This window comes from Macrosteles quadrilineatus, unplaced genomic scaffold (genome assembly GCF_028750875.1).
Source record: "Macrosteles quadrilineatus isolate MER2022 unplaced genomic scaffold, UCM_ALF_1.0 Scaffold_1__1_contigs__length_201487025, whole genome shotgun sequence".
Taxonomy (NCBI): domain Eukaryota; kingdom Metazoa; phylum Arthropoda; class Insecta; order Hemiptera; family Cicadellidae; genus Macrosteles; species Macrosteles quadrilineatus.
The window spans coordinates 173,521,215-173,538,270 of record NW_026542594.1 but is presented as its reverse complement, the minus strand read 5'-3'; the positions used below and the strand labels follow the sequence as shown (position 1 = coordinate 173,538,270).

Here is a 17,056-nt window from a genome sequence, read left to right as displayed (position 1 = left end):
GTAGGGTTGTATCGTAACAGCTGTTTGTTGACAAAAGTAAAAGCAAAGATTACATATGCTAACGCAAAATTTTGCGTTAGCATATGTAATCTTTGGTAAAAGCAATAAATAATCGTTTCCGTCATGTATTTCCCTACTCCTAAAGAGAGTGTTGGAATTTTTACCATAAAAATGTTGCGGGAGAGGGTGATAGTGTGAATAATAGGTATTTCCTGGTCCATCGGCCGGTGCCTCGAGAGGTGATGACCGACGGACTAGGGTTTGGGTTGATGACTCACCCAGCCAGGTATAGCGTGGTGGCATTGATACCTACCTGTATGTATATATAGTCAATGGTGGTGGCAAATGACACAAATCCTAGAGTGGTGGCAAATAACACATATTCAAGGGAAATTCATCTCTAAAGTATGCGCCCGACCCTCGGAGAACATTCCTATTTCAGGTAAACGCCCTTGCTTAATGTTTGGGAGCACTTTGGGAGACTTGCATCACAACTACCTAGGTGGTGAGAGGTGTTAGATTAAAACATATCAATTACAGTAATGTTTTATCTATGGTAATAGGGACTAGAATACAAAACTATTATAACTTATTTTTATTACTGGAGGACCTTGAAAAAAGCCTGCTGAACATGGCGCGATTAGTAATAGACAGAGAGACGGTGAGCTAGAGGCAAAATAATTCAAATATTCAACGACTAATAATAGAGATCGATGGGCAGCACTGGCAGCAGCTAATGGTTTAATGGTAATCTTTGTCAATGCATTTTTGGTGCATTCCTGTTGATGTCTTTGTAATTTTTCATGTTGGGAATCTTTTTTATTGTCTAGCAGGATGAATCTGAATCAGACTTATATATATATATATATATATATTAAATTTATAAATATCTTGTTAACTTGCCACTCATCATGTATTATTGATTGTAAAAATTATGTTTACCGTATGAATAAATAAATGAACAAATACTAGTCACGGCCGCCTTTAGTCACGATAATGTTTACGAAATAACCACGACCGGTAGATAAGGTGCATATGTGTACAATATACTAGTGCAGTTTTAATTTAATTTTACAACCGCAGCAGTTGTAGTTGTAGGCTATATATATAATTCTAATATATAATTCTTGTATATATAGATATATATTTATGGCGTAGCTCTTCTTTTGTTGTTGTGCTGTCTCCTTCTTCTTCTTTTCTTGCTTGCTGGCGCTGGCTGGCTGCTGGCTGCTGCTAGCTGCTCCGCTGCCGCTGCCGCTCCTCCATTTTGTTGAAAGTTATTTCTTTTATCATAGCTCTCCGTGTGGATGAAAATAATTTTTGTTGCTGCTAATCGAATAACCATTTAAAGAAAACTGCTGCCCTTTCTCAAGTGAAAGTAATTGCAATGTTTAACTGTGATATATTATTATAATAGATTTAAAGTTAATCCGTTAGAAGTTTATAATACAAAAATGGGTCGCAAGAAAAAGAAGCAGAGCAAGCCTTGGTGCTGGTATCCTTTCAAGTTCACCAATAATTTGAGTAGCCTAAGATTGATGTTAATATAATTGTAAATCTATGTGAATTTTAATTTTTCGTTTTTCACCTAGGCCGCCTAGTGGTCTGAGTTCTTAATCCTGTCCTACTTGGCCATTAGGCGGTTAGCATATGTTATGAATGTCTAGGCCTAGGCCTAGAGCCATTTGCTGAAGCAAATCAGATGAGTTAACCTATTAATGCCTATGTTTATTGATATTTTAAAGTGAGATGTACATAATTTAGCCTACCTATTAGGCTTAGGCATTTAAGTTAGGCCTACTCAATTTGGTAACATTTTAGTTAGCCTAAGTTGGCTCAGGGTGTGGCACTAGGCCTAACTAACCTCACTAGAACTGTGACTAGAAATAAGTGTAATTCACGAATACTTGAACCAAACCGGTACATTATGGATCATAAACATAACAATTTTTAAGGCTGTGTACTTCACTTTAGGTCCTACACTCGTACGATTGAAAATATCGATTGATATATCGATTAGGCCTAATCGATTGGTTCATTCGATATATCGTTTGGTTAGTTAGGTAAGGTTATCTAATATAATAATATAATATAATATAACCAAACGATATATCGAATGAAACAATCGAATAGGCTACTTAATCAATATTTGATTCGAATGAGTGTAGGACGTAAAGTTAAGTGCAGCCATTTTTAAATATGATCCATGTCGGGGCTGCACTTTACTTAAACTTACGTCCTACACTCATTCGAATGAAAATATCGATCGACATCGATTAGGCCTAATCGATATTAGCCTAACTTACTCCTATAGCCTAGGCCTACATCAATTATTGCATTGTTTTTGTTTCAATAAGTTATTTACAATTTTGTTTATTTCATTATTTTTATTTGTAAGTAGGTAGGTAGGGAATAGCTTAAAAGAACTTCACCATGAATTAAGTTTTCGAGAATTTACACTAGAGTAGGCCTATTTTATGTAATCCGTGAAAATTGTTTCAATTGGATGTAAGATCAAGGATTAGTAGGCCTACCTGATAAGTAACCGGTGCTCCTAAATGTGACGTCTGTAACAAAGATATGAAAGTTAGAATACGAGATGAAAATCAGGTAGATTTTAGATGTCAGAAACGATCTAAATCACACTCATTATCTATGCATTGATAAACACTTTATTTTTGAAAATTCTCACTTTGGGTTTGTAAATATTTTGACATTAGGCCTAATCCCTAGGCCTACCTACTTTTTCAGCATAAACATCACTAACTACGAGATTCTCATTCGTGAAACTAGATTGATCACAAGTAGCCTAGTAAAACTTTTGCCAATTGGTTACCTATCGTTTTGTAGAGAAGTGTGTGTTTCTTATATAGATAGATTGTATGATGAAGAAGAGTTGTTGGGTGAAGAAGGCGTCATTGTTGAGGTAGATGAATGTAAGATTGGAAAAAGAAAGCACAAATCGAGGAAGATTGGTTGATGGAGTATGGGTTTTAGGATTAATTGAAATTAATGTTAAGGCTATATTAACACCGAAAAACGTGAAAGACCGGATAAAGGTGTGGAAGATTCAGGTTGGAAATATGTCCCAATAATAAAAGAGACGATCAAACTTGACATAAGTTACTACCGTAGGCCTATGACTTGACACAGGCCCTATATCTTGATTCCCTCAGCATGTTACAATGCGGGGGTAATTAATTGTGAACCTATTTTTGGGGTGTTTGTGAACTAAGATGTGAATAACTTATCTATTCTGTTCCGCCTACGATTTTGAAATTTCAGATAGGCCTTCTACTGGCAACACCAGAAACAATGACAAAAGACGGATCACATACAAGTTTCTTGGGTCTGTTTCTGTTTTTAAGATGTTGGTCTTCTGTATGTACCTATGTATATGTATATGTAGGCCTACATGCAGACATTAACTTATTAACATCCGATCTAAGTTAGGTAGTGATTTCATAGGCTATCTAAATATTAGTTTTCAAATTTTATTGAGTTAAAAATAATAACATTTCTTAATAGGTAGGCCTACAAAAAACTTATATTTTCTTAAAAGGAAAGTTATTATTTTAAATTATTAAATAAACTTATTTGTTTAATATTCTTTGATTCTGATATGACATGACGACCAATTCTGTTATGACAACCTATTTCATTACGACGCTCAAATCATCAAGTCAATGGTCGTAGAATGATTTGTTGAGTACACTTAAAAATTTTTACCGAGCACAAAACATATTCAGTTATTATTACAAAGTATTTACAGACAGGAACGATCGCAATTCGTGCACGCCTACAACAAGCCGGCCGCGGCTGGAATTCCATCAAAGGTCAAGGTGATGTCATCCGAAATCAGCTGATTGGTGGATTCTGGTTTACTTTCCCTCTCTAATGTGATGATAGTGTCAAACAGCTTGTTTGTCTGACTATTGATTTTGTCATTTATAGGTATGTTTTGTTTCTTATTTAAAGGCCTTAAAAATACCTAGGCCTATATTTCAAATTTTATTATTTTATCAAACCAAGGCAGGCCTAATTTTAATAACTTATATACGTTATTTATTCTTACTTAGGTAGGTAGGCCTACATTTAAGTTAGGCCTAGATTTCAAATTTTATGAAACTATGTAGGCCTACCTACATTATTTCTTTCTTAAAATTAGAATATTTTGTCATTTTCATTCAACTTTTGCCTTACTTTATAACTTACTTGGTGTTTTGAAGTGAAACGGAGCCATGTTGCAGTGTTTGTTTTAATTTTTAATTTAGTGTCTCTGTCCAATTAGGCTAGGCCTTTAAACTCTACTAGGCTTAAATAAAACGTCTAAAATGTTACCTATGCCTGCCCAATAATTATTATCCTTAACTAAGTCTAAGGTATTGCAACCGAGAATTTGAAGATGAGAAGATATTAATACAGCATCAAAAAGCTAAACATTTCAAATGTCACATATGTCATAAAAAACTGTACACTGGGCCAGGATTATCAATACATTGCATGCAGGTAAGTTGAAATTTTTATTTTTAGGCGTACCGGTAGGCCTACCTATGTGTTTTTTTGTGTTGATCTTTGCAATTAATTGGCATTTTAAAACTTAATATGGTCGTTGTATATATTTATATACCGAAACTTGTTGGTTGTTTTTACTTTCTACTCATTATTATTTACTGCATTTGTGAACAAGATGTAAGCTACTAAGCCAAAGATTAATCCAATTTGCAACTTAAAAGTTTTAAAACTGATGTGTGCATTTATAATGTAATGATTACTTTGATTTTGAAACGGCTAACACTGATTGTATATATAGGCTACCTCATTGATTTCAATAAGTTCAGACATAGGCCTATTGTAATGAATCACCCACAATATTTGCACCTCTGTGATATTTTTTAAAAAACAATATTACATAATCTTAAAAAATTAATGTTTACCTTTATTTAGCTCAACAGTACTTAATAGCCTACAGTTGGATGAAACTATATTCCTACAATTTGGATTAACTGAGCTAACCGAAGCCTACTTGGCCAAATATTCGTTAAAGTACAGTAATTGTAGTTCTAAAGTGTTCATTAATTTAATTTTCTCTAGAGATTATGTCTAGTTGAACACCAATGCATTGTTTAACCTAACTTGCTCTAGGCTATTTCTTAAATTTTTACAGTCTAGGTTGACTTGGTCACTTCAGAATTATGCCTATTATTGGGTCTTTTTATACTGCCTGACATTGTAACCATTTTTTTCAGGTTCATAAAGAAGCGATAGACAAAGTTCCAAATTCCCTTTCGTCTAGGTCAAATATAGAAATAGAAATTTATGGAATGGAAGGTATACCTCCTGAAGACCTGAAAGAGCATGAAAGGCAAAAGCAGGGAAAACAAGGTACTTGATTTTGCTAGTTTTAAGTTTTAAAGCGGCTTATGCCATATTGATGGTAAAATTTATATTCTCAGATAAATATTTTTACTTTTCCGAGAATAACACTTTTTTAAGTTATACACAAGACTATTATAAGCAGTACTAGATTTATGGGGGAACGCAGAGAAACAGAGTTCCGGTACCTCTCTTTAGTGAAGATAAAAATATTAGCATAAATAGGTACATTGAATAGTTACAAATCACATAAGGTCACAGTTTCGGTACCTCATTTTTTTCAAATCGAGCACTAATTATAAGGTAGGTACATACATTTACGTCAACAGTTCAACAAAGTAATTAATGGTTTAACTCAACATGTTTCACCTAATCAGGCATTGTCAAGTGATTTCCTTTCTACGAATGTTTTATCTAATAATAAACTTGTCAAAGTCATTCTAATAAGTAGTTACACATGTAGGGCATGTAAACATAAAAAAAACATTTAAACTTTTAAAGTAGACCAACTACTAAATGGGTGTGGTACTGAGGCAGACTAAGACTTTTTTTGTCGTTAAATAACCTTTGTGTTTAACCCGCCATGTTAAACTTCCCTATTCCAAGCGTGATGTATACAACTTCTTTACTTCTCGAGTGATGTAAAGTTGAAAAAACTCACTCGGTGAGGTAATGAAACCCATTTAAATAACATTGAGTGCTTAACTTAAAAAATATACCTCTATGGAGCCAACGACGTTCAACGTTAGAAATCAGCTGTGCACTTGAATTATATTGTCATGTTTTGAAGAATTTTCCTAACCTAGCTTTTGTTTGTAAATGAACGTTACTGTTAGAAGATGAGTGAAATGGATAATGAAAAATATTTTTCGTAACCTCCTGTATATTGTTGGGTCAGGTAAAATCTTGTACGTTACACGTTACGCAAGAGCGTGTTTACATCACTTAGATAATTATGCAACTCGCTTCCGCTCGTTGCACAACATTCACCTGCGTGATGTAAAAACGCTCTTACTACACTTGTAAGGTAAATAGCTATTATGTCATTGACTCATTGATTAGTATTATATGAAACATTCTTGGAAAGAAAATCACTTGACAATGCTTGAATAGGCGAAACAAGCTGTGAGTTTGACTAACTACTTTGTTCAACTGTTGACGTGAATGTATGTACCTTACAGTAGTCTAATTAAACAGTTCAGGGCTACATCACAAACACAAGGTCAGATTCTAAATCACGTCATGTTCCTGTTTTCCATCTTTTATAGGAATATGCCTTTAAAACACCTATGTTCTACAAACTAGTAATATCTTTGTAAGAATATGTCAAAATACAACTTTCACTTTTTTAAATTAAATCAATTGATGGTTTCAACTTTAAGCATTAGAATCTAATTGGCTGGATAGGAATTTTTTCTATTTATTCGCTTATCTATGTTGACAGGCAGAGCAGCATCTCCTGACAGTGGGGATGATGAACCACAGTCAAAGAAGAGTAAACCTGAGGGGCTGCTGGGTAACGCCCCGCCTGGCATGCCCCCCGGTATGATGCCCCCTGGAATGATGCCTCCGCCACACCCTATGATGCCACCCATGGGACCCATGATGGGGCATATGGGTCCAATGGGCCCTCCTTTTATGGGACCAGGGTAAGATGTTATTAGTATTAGATGCATTTTAGCTGTTGTAAATGCATTGTAACTTGTTTGAGGCCTAAACGTAAAATTTCTTCTAACAATTATTTAGTAACTCAAGGTCACTTAGGAAGGTGATAGCTGGCTTTAAGGACTTCATGTTAAGCCCAGTTTAACAAGTTCACTATCAGTTATGAGGAGACTGATCATACAGATGAGTGTGACGTCCATATCCTGTAGTGAATGTGTTAAATTTAACACGTTCACTGTACATGACGAGTAATCTCGTCCAGCGGTTAGAACGTCAAATCCAGGTCCCTGAGGTCCCTTGTTCAAATCCTGCCAAATCACCAATGGAAGTGATATTGTCGCAACCCCTAGGTCTAGCCTGAAGTGATGTGAAAATCAATCTTGCCTAGCGTCTTAGGGGAAAAAATTTGAGGTTAACCACTGTCGAGGAGTGACATTTCGCTTGCCACTTTTGTGCCAGTTTCATACTTCAATATGGTATAGCGGTATAATAGGCCTATTTCATTTTCTGATCCGACTATTTTATTGGTAGCCGCATTGAACTTGTGAATATTTTTTTGTTCTACAGTGTAGTAGACCCTTGCTAAATCTGCTGCTCAGCAGTGCTGGATTACCTGTTACTGAGCGCCATGTAGAAATAGATGTACATTATTATTTTGAGACTAGCAAATATACCAACCTGTTAAGCAGAGAGCCAAAAGGGACATTTAATTATTTATAGGTATAACCTTTCATGTATGCTTGATTTCAGCTGTTGCTTGCAAACTTGAAAGTAGGTACTTTGAAGATTTATTTAGCCTACTGTATTCAGACTAAAAAAAAAACCTCTGACCAATGCTGATAAAGCACAGTTTTGTCATGTAATGAGGCTACAGCATTAATGTTTGTTTTCTGCAGGATGGGTATGATGGGTCCAGGAGCTCCTTTACCAGGCGCACCACCCATGGGTCCTCCTCCATCTCAGCAAAACAAACCACTGTTCCCCAGTGCTGCAGCTATGGTGAGTTAAATGCACGACAGTTAAATGTAAGGTTCTTGTTTTATATTACACAAGTATTAGACTTTAGAGTGTTAAATCTTATGTTTATTTCCTGTTCAGGCGTCCTCGACATCAAGTTCAACGCCAGTAGGGGCAGATTTTAAACCTATCACAAGTCAATCCAATATTGGACCCGTGAAGCCTACGTTTCCTGCATATAGGTAAGTTCTTTTATAAAATGTGTATCAAGGTCTTTGTGAAATCCTAGTTTTTTTTTACGCAACAAGTCATGTTGTTTTGATTCGTTTTGTTGAGTCTCAAAATTTGATTTAGATGAAAAGTATCTACATAAAAGTCTCAATAAAAATTATGTTGTAGCTTGTAGCGACAATGATATCCTTAATATCATCATTTCCTCCAATGTAAAGGATATTGAATCGTTGATGTGCTCTGTCATATTGCCAGAGTAAGAAAATAAATAATAATGTGTAGATTTAAAACCTTTTCCACAATCAATGCTCTTTTTAATGATGGATCTCTATTTCCACAGTAATTCTAGTAGTTCAACGACAAATTCAACCTCAAATTCTACACCTACGAATCCAGAGCCGTCCAAAGTTACACTCATAAACACAGTTGGTGCTTCTAGCAAGATCATTCATCCTCAGGAAGATATTTCATTGGTACGTTTACCTAGAATTATATTTGCATGCAAGTTGTTATTCTAAAATAATTTATATTGCCTAGTTAAACATTTAGTTTAATACACTTTTGGCGACTAAACTTTGTTGTTGTTTAAATAATAATACAACTGAGTATTAAATATATAGATTGTTAAATATTTTGAGGAGTAGGCTAGTGAATTATTCAAAGTTACAAATCATTTAATATTTTGCCGTAAAAGTTTATATTGCACCTGGACAAAAGTAAAAAGGGAAAAAAGACCCTTGACCAACTCGGGAGTTGATACGGGAAAAAGTCTTAAATTTTTTAATTGATTTTTGTAACGTTCATTCAATTTACTTACAACAACTTACACATCCATAATTGAAAGGGCTGTAGAAACCTTAACATCTTAAGGTGTTGCTTAATTTATGCTAAGGACAGTTAAATCCGTCGTTTTGATGTCAAACTAATTGCTCAAAAAGACTTCCAATCCAAGTGTGCCATTTACCATCGAACCTGTTGAAAGAGATTGGCCCACTCACCACCTGGCTTTTGAAAATAGTTTTTATCTCTGAAAGAAATTGTTTATTTATTACTACGGCAAATAGCCATTATTGAATCAAAAGTTTCAAATTCAACCTCAAAGATTCACTAGAAAGTATATTTTCAATGACCTGTATTTTCCTGGACTGTCTTTGTCGGATGCATAAAAATTTTAAACTGTTTCAGAGGCATAGTTTCAGGTACCTAATTAATTTACATTTTTTATTTTAAAATTTGACATCTTAGGATTGACAACTGTTTTCTGAACTTGTTTGCTAACAAGGTGTGAAATTTGTGTTGTCTGCTCCGTTATATTCTGTTGTTCAAACCAGCCCAACCATCCACTTTAGTTAGTATCGCCAAGTTAAGTATCCAATTGATTGACATTTTTTATTGAGGTTCCAGTTAACCTAGAATCTTCTTAAACAGGTAGCGGTTAAAAGAGGTTTTGCTGGGGGCAATGAAAAGTATTGTAACAAGATGTGTCTAGATATTCTAGTCCTAGTGGAGGATTGCTAATAGGTTAAATTTAAGTTTCATCCTGTAATATATAAATACACCTCCAGTAGATCATTTAAGTATATTTTGACATTTCACTCATTCTGCGTTCCCCCTTCAGGAGGAGTTCAGGTCAAGGTTACCTAAGTACAAAGCCCCAGAAGTGGTAGCCAGTCCCAAGCAGGAGCCTGTCGTTACCACCCCTACTCCAGTGACATCCACCCCCTCGTCTGTGGCACCTACCCCTGTAGACGTAAGTAATTTAGACTTAACATAGTCGTCCTATACTTTATTTTTTTATCCTAGTTAAAGTGTAGACAAAAATTGTTCAACTCATTTAAATTTCGCTTGTCATTGTCCATTACCTCCTAACCTTAGACTTGAATTGTGTAAAATTTAGAATGAATTTTATTTTGAGGTGATACTTCCTACACCTGTGTGTGACAATGTTTCGAACGTTGTCGTCAATGTGAGAAATGATCATAGACCTTGCGGCAATTGTAAGAAATGATCGTGGCCGTTGCTGTGATCATTGGACAAATTGTGACAAATTGTTATGCCTCTGCAAGATTATCACATTTGTGATCGCAATCACATAAAATAGTTATGGGTGTGGAGATGAGGATGCCAGGATTGCGTGAAATCATCACAGGTGTTGATTGCGATCCCAGTACAGTGCCACAACCACTATTGTGAGAAATAATCATAGGTATTGAGTGTTGCATGATCGCCAGAAAGATATATGGATATTTCCGCAAAGGCAAGAAATCACAGATTTTACCTTGATGTGAGACACTCATAATGTTTTGCTCCGACGTTGCCAAGATCAAAAGTAATGAAAACGGCTGTTTCCGCAATCACAGGAAATCATAACTAAACTGCTATTGCTAAAATAATCATCAGTGTATAGATAATTGCTAAGATGATTGCATATTTTGAAATCATCACAGGTGTTGTCACGATTGCGGCATAGTGTTTATGCAATTCTTGTGTTACCGCAACTCGCAAGTAATTACATGAGTTTGCTGCTGTTTAAATTTTTAGAAGACTGAATTACCTTAAACACATTTATGTTTAAATATCGTAGAACTCATTGTCCTTTAACTTGTGATTTAACAAACTATATTTTTATTCTTAATCTATTACTAGAACTACAGCTCACTAAGCAAATGATTGAACGTGTTTCTGTGTATGTAGCCGGGCAGACCAATGCTGGCCAGGTTCCCTGTGACTGTGCCTGTGTCTGTAGCCAGTATGATGTCGGGCCCCCCCACCATGCTGCCTGGGCACATGTTGAGGCCTGCCATGGGTCCGGGGCCCCCCTTCAACATGGGTATGATGCGGCCTCCTCACATGGGCATACATCCAGGTAACATACACCCAGGTAATATACATACAGTTTTGACCATCTCTTTAAATGTTTAGTTGCCTATTTGTTACATCTCTGGCTAGTGTATCCCTTTTCATTTTTGACAGCTTTTTGTTAAACATTGAGAACATTATGGTCTCTATAAGTTGATTTCTGGCACAGAATAGACCTTAACCAGAACTCTCACTGAGCCAGTGAAAGCGCTGCGTTTGAATCTGCTAGTGTCTACAACTGAATGTAGGAGCCCTGTCGCTGGATGGTTGGTTAGGCCAGACGTGGAGTGGTAGGAGAGTTCTTAATATTGTTTTTATCAGCTGATCATGTATATGAGTAAAATGAATACTTAAAAAAATCAGAGCAGCATCAGTCATACAAATGTCGCTGATTTTTATTATGGTCTTGTATTATCCACTGACAATGAAAAAAATAAGATAATTTTATACACATTACACACTCATAATTTACGTAGGTACTGAAATATGAAGAATTTTTCCAACTACGTATCACTACACTTTTACACATCGGACTGAGACAGAGTCCAAACATCTGCAGTGTTGTCTTCCTACCAGATAGAAAACACTTGACCACTGATTGGCCATTGATAGTCTACCCCTCTAACAGGCATAATGGTCCAAAAGCCCAAACGCAATGGTTCTAAACCTGACTCCCAGGTTGCAGGAAGTCAGCTATAGCTTTTTTTGAGCTGTAAGCACATTTACGTTAGTGGAAGTTCGGTTATGTTAGTCTTGCATCTAAAACTCAATGTGTCCAACTTTTAAAGAATAATGAACATAAAATTAACCTCCCTACCAATTATATTTACACTATACCAACACGATTGACAGGTTTGATTGGTGCTCTCCCCCCCGGAGGTATGGTTCCCTACGGGGGCCCGCCGATGTTCCCTGGGGGGCCCCCGATGCTGCCGATGATGCCACGCTTCAGATGATCCGAAGGTATCTTGGAGGGGCTCTGGCTACTTTGGCCGTAAAGGAGATAACGGCCTTCGGTTGACTACCAGAACACATCACTGTCATCAGAACAAGAGGTCGTTTTAAACCATTATATCTTAAAATATGTCACTGATTTACATTGTAACAGTTCATAAACCCACAGTATAAGTTCTGAAGGTTCTTTTCTTGTATGTGGTTTTTTAATTAGCGTTTCAAATTTAATACTCTTAGGGGGGCTATTAACCTCTTTGGCGAATATTTATATAACATTTTTATTTAAGAGAATTATCATAACCATCTAACTTTAACAAAATTGTTCACAAATATTTGAAAGTGCAATATTCACTTAGTTTAAATTCAAACCCAGTAGAGTTCAAATTCCCTTCTTCCTCATGTAATCCATTTTGTAAATATGTTTATTTTTAAAAATTCATTAATATTTGATGGATTACTAAAAAATTATTTGTTGTTTAGTAATGTCTATAAATTTATAATCTTCAAATGCTAGTGGATTCTGGCAGTCAACTGAATCGGAATGGAGTTTTTTGCCTGCTTAGACCATTCCTGTTGGTGTCGTTGACCTCCTATACTCCCACTGATTGAGAGGTAAGATGAGATGGATGCTCCTTCAAAAGCACATACAACCCAAAGGCTTAATCTTCAATGTCTTTACTAGCTTGGCTTAAGCTGGACACTTTAATGTGTTAGTTTTGTTGTTTTAAGTAAAATCTTTATGATTCGTTATGCTTGGCGATTTTTATTACTGTCATTCTTTCATAAGCAGCTGATTTCTATTTTTTATGTACAAATACTGAAATATTCACATAGTAAATAGTACTTTTTACTCGATCCTGCCATTAATTGGCAAATGTCCTAGAACACTATGCTGTCACAAATAACGAGTGATAACGTTTATAACAATCTTGAGGTTTTCCTAAAGTAGTATTGAAACGGAATTTGGTAGTGGAAAATAAATTCCGGTAGACAATTTTGGAGTAGCATCTTGAGTGGTTTTTTGCTCTGAGAGCCCCACCTGTTGGTATTGTGTCTTGAGCCGGTAAGTGTAACTTTTCTGACCTGTATACGGCTGGCACATCTCCATTGGATTGTGGAACCTGGTGATGTCTTTATAAATTTGCCTATTTTTTGCTCTTGATATAACATTTAAAATTAGTCCTACATTCTCTATTAAATATTCAGATAAATTATATATCTATTGCACTACCCTCAAAACATCGCCTAGTTCCACAATCGACTAATGCAGGTTTGGATACACAATCACAATCTTAGACTTAGTAAGATTTTTAACATACAAATGTAAGGTTTATAACTTATTGTTTTCTCAGTCCTGGCTTTAACTGTTGTCCATGCATTGTGAATTTGTCTAGATTTTCATATTTTAATTGTAATAAATAGATTGTTGTTCCCCGAACTGTACAATATTTTTATTTCACCCTTTAAATCTAAAGGAACGTAACCCGATGATTAAACGTCAGCTTTATTGCTGTTTGATCAGATATTTGCTGATTTATAGGGTTCCGGTACCTACATTGGGGTTTAGTTTTAAGGAACCTTACCGATCCGTATTGATTTTTTTAAACTATGTCCTATGGCCTATGTCCATCATCATGCATGACAAAATTATGTCTCGTCACAGTTTATGTTTTCAACAAAATTGTAAGTTGAATATATTCATATTTTCAAACCTCGACAACAAAATTTGTAGAATTATTATTATTACAAGGGTAGTCAGTTACACTAAATTTGGCAATGAGGCAAATGGAATACAAGGTAGTATTATGATTCACTCATATTTTTACCGTTCAGTTCTCAAATTCACATAACTGAATTTAATGCTGGTCTAACTTAATGCTGGTACCACTTTTATTTAAACCTCCCAAATAAATAGAAATGAAAATAAACTGGGGGAAACTGAATACTATCAATAAATTGTACAAATTGCTAACGTTTTCAAAGATACCTAATTAAAAAAAGGTAGAATTAACGTTTACTGTGTATATTGTTAAGAGTTCTTGGAGGCTGGATAATTTAAAACAACTGCTTAAGAGTTATTTAACGTCCAAAAATATTTGTTCAAACACCAAAGTGATTATAATTTAAATATTTAGTATACTGTGAGATTAGAAATGATATTTGTAGTTTTGAATTGTTCTCCAAGGGAGTCCATGGAAGTTAACGGCCATCTTGGATTTGCCCTCTATAAGAGTAATTTTAATTTCAAACAGCCGCTGAAGAGTTATTTACCGTCCAACAATATTTTTTCAAAAACCAGAGTGATTCTAATTTAAATATCTAGTATACTGTGAGGTTGGATATTTTTTTTGTACAGTAGACTCCCTCTTATCCGGACATCGGTTTAACCGGACTACACTCGGCGGAAATTACATCTCTTTAACCGTACAATTTTATCAGCATATTGGTTTGAAACGACTGTTCTCATGAGAAAGATTTGCGACCAGCAATCACATGTCTAAAATACAATGCACTCCTAAATTTATGTCGAATATCACCGTAAACACGTATCGTTATTTTAATGAGTTTTCTGGGACGTCGCCTTAACCGGAAAACCCGTCATCCGGACTGGCCTCGGCCCTGAGGAGTCTGGATAAGAGGGAGTCTACTGTAGTTATTAATTGTTTTATGAGGTAGAAAGTCTAGGCTCCAAGGACTCGGTTTTTACCTACTTTACAAAGCTATATTACAAAAAAAAACTTAAATCCCTGATTCTAATTATTTTTACGTCCAAATCTGTTGTCCTTCAAACATAGCTTTAACCAAATAGTTTTTACAATAATAGTTAAATGTGTTTGTACATTATGTGGCATTAAAATTTCCTTCTTTAAGTTACTTAATTTACTGATATTACTACTTTTTACCATTAAAAATATTAAACTTACAAACAATAGTTTTATTCTCAATAAAAAAAAGTATTAGCACAGATAAATAGAAGTTAAAAGTTTAGAACTTTATTACAAAGAACAAAGTTCATATCGTGAACAAATGCAAAGTCTAACGGAATAAAATCCTTTCATATGAAACATTGACAAACAATATTTTTAACAATTTTCAAAGCATTGTTAAACACACTAAAACAAGTACTCATTTATATTTTTTACCCACATTCTACAAACCAAAAGACCACAATTAATAGGCTTAAACATTCACTACCTATTTTAAATGTTTAAAACATTGAGAACTGAACCTAGTTGTATAATTCACCCCAAAACTAGTGTTTTTATTTTGAAAGGTAAGTCATCCATTGAAATCTTATCGAGTGGCTGCACTGTTTTTTGTTAGATACCTGAATTGTACGCAGGGTCCTTGGAAGGCTTCATGTTGCTCACATTTTGATAATTCTTCTTCAAAGTCTTTCACAAAACATTTTGACCTGTGAATGTGTTCCTTTTCTTATCTGTTTGAATGTGAGCCTCTTTCTTGCTGTTTCATCAAAGGTAGGGTAAAGGTTTGGTGTGTGTATACACTTAATTATCTGTTTCTGCTGGTTTGTCCTAACTATTATTGGCGGTGGTTAAGACGTAAAATTCAGCTTATTTCCAATCTGAGTATTTTTATTTTAAGTTGTGAACGACATTCTTATTTTTATTGAGAAAAATATTTTTATTTTCTAGATTTTAATATTTATTTTCATGATTGATTTATTCTAAACCCATTATTAGATTCATAACAGGTCATATTTGATTTATTTTTTTATCAGAAGGTAAGTCTTGGCATTGACTGTAGAGATACTTGCTTGAATTAGGCATACCGTTACAAAAAACAACACAAACAGTTAAATTTAATGGTCTCAATTACAGTTTTGTGGTAGAAAAGTAAAATATAAATTTATTTAGCTATTAACCTTTAATTATAAATAAAGTCTAACTAAGCCTATATTTTCAAATAAATATTTTTTTTTAGGAAAACATTAGTTATCATGGCTAGTAGAGCGGAAGATAATTGTGAATCTCACAAATCGTAATAAGAGAGGAAAAAATGTGTTCACTTTTAACTGTCAGCTGCTCAGCTCATTGAGTTCCTGGAAAACTGGCAACAGCCATTTCACTTAGACGAGATGTCTAGTTCAGTATAATTGTAGGCCTATAGTCAATGCTTACTGTCCCCATAGATTTAATGTAAACACATTTTATTTTTCCTTCTTAAAACAATTTTTTTGGGGTTTAGTTTTTAACACTAACATAGCTTTATTTTTGTCTGTGAGATATTTTCTCGCAATTTATTTTGGAAATAAGCTAGTGAACAGCGATGTCGACACTGCAGGTTTGTTAGAATCCTAGTGCTAGAGGTTTGTCTAGGTTAGGTTTGACACAATCACAGGTTCGCCTGTTGGACCTCGGTCCCCTGCTAATCAGGCGATTGTGTCGGGGGACTTGTCAAGGCGAGCTTGTCTGGGCGCGTTCGTTCGGCAGACGACATCAACTTATCGTCTGCCGAGTAAACACGCCCCGGCCGCACTCACAGCTTTGCTGTTGGACCCCACGGTCCCCTGCCGGTCCCCTTCAAACATTCCCTTCGATAATCATTCTCACCGTGGTTCTTTGTCTTTCAGATCTGATTTCGGTCTCGTAATTCCCTCAGGCGTGGTCGTAAGTACAAACTTACGTTGACACTAATTTAGTACTGTATCCGTCGCTCCTGTGCCATGTAAGGTTAATGCTTATTGGTTTTGCATGAGGCCATGTAGGTTTTGGGTGCTTCTTGCACTGAACTGTGTTCCCCTTCACTTTTTGACAAATATATGTTCAAAAACTATGTTGGTTTATTTTTATTTTTCCTCATTTAGATGTGGGTTTTGTGCTCGGCCCCTATAGTGGTCTGCCCTGGTCTTTTGGATTTTAGGAATCATATCTTTTTCAGTGCAGATTGGCTCACATCGATTGACGATTCTACTGTTATCGATGTTTGTTTTTCAAATAAAGACATGGTCTGCAGTCTAAGTGTATTTCATATCCAGATGTTGACCTGTATG

General features: G+C 35.3%; 1 protein-coding gene across 2 annotated transcripts; it reads left to right on the top strand.

The window, feature by feature from the left end:
* Positions 1-1,261: 1,261 nt before the first annotated feature.
* LOC128990151 (BUB3-interacting and GLEBS motif-containing protein ZNF207) lies at positions 1,262-13,480 on the top strand. 2 transcript variants are annotated; one of them, XM_054412432.1, is made up of 10 exons: positions 1,262-1,495; positions 4,383-4,509; positions 5,250-5,385; positions 6,821-7,025; positions 7,938-8,040; positions 8,140-8,240; positions 8,570-8,702; positions 9,848-9,979; positions 10,924-11,095; positions 11,941-13,480. In XM_054412432.1, the coding sequence occupies exons 1-10, from the start codon at positions 1,455-1,457 to the stop codon at positions 12,042-12,044; spliced, it is 1,254 nt and encodes a 417-aa protein (XP_054268407.1). In that variant the 5' UTR covers positions 1,262-1,454; the 3' UTR covers positions 12,045-13,480. The 2 variants fall into 2 exon arrangements, with proteins under 2 accessions (XP_054268407.1, XP_054268400.1); XM_054412425.1 differs by having other exon boundaries at positions 10,924-11,110.
* The last annotated feature ends 3,576 nt before the right edge of the window (positions 13,481-17,056 follow it).

Coding starts and splice junctions, on each gene's coding strand:
- LOC128990151 (XM_054412425.1), top strand. CDS start 1,455: ATGGGTCGCAAGAAAAAGAAGCAGAGCAAGCCTTGGTGCTG. Junction 8,241..8,569: donor CCTACGTTTCCTGCATATAG/GTAAGTTCTTTT, acceptor CTATTTCCACAG/TAATTCTAGTAGTTCAACGA. Junction 8,703..9,847: donor CTCAGGAAGATATTTCATTG/GTACGTTTACCT, acceptor TTCCCCCTTCAG/GAGGAGTTCAGGTCAAGGTT.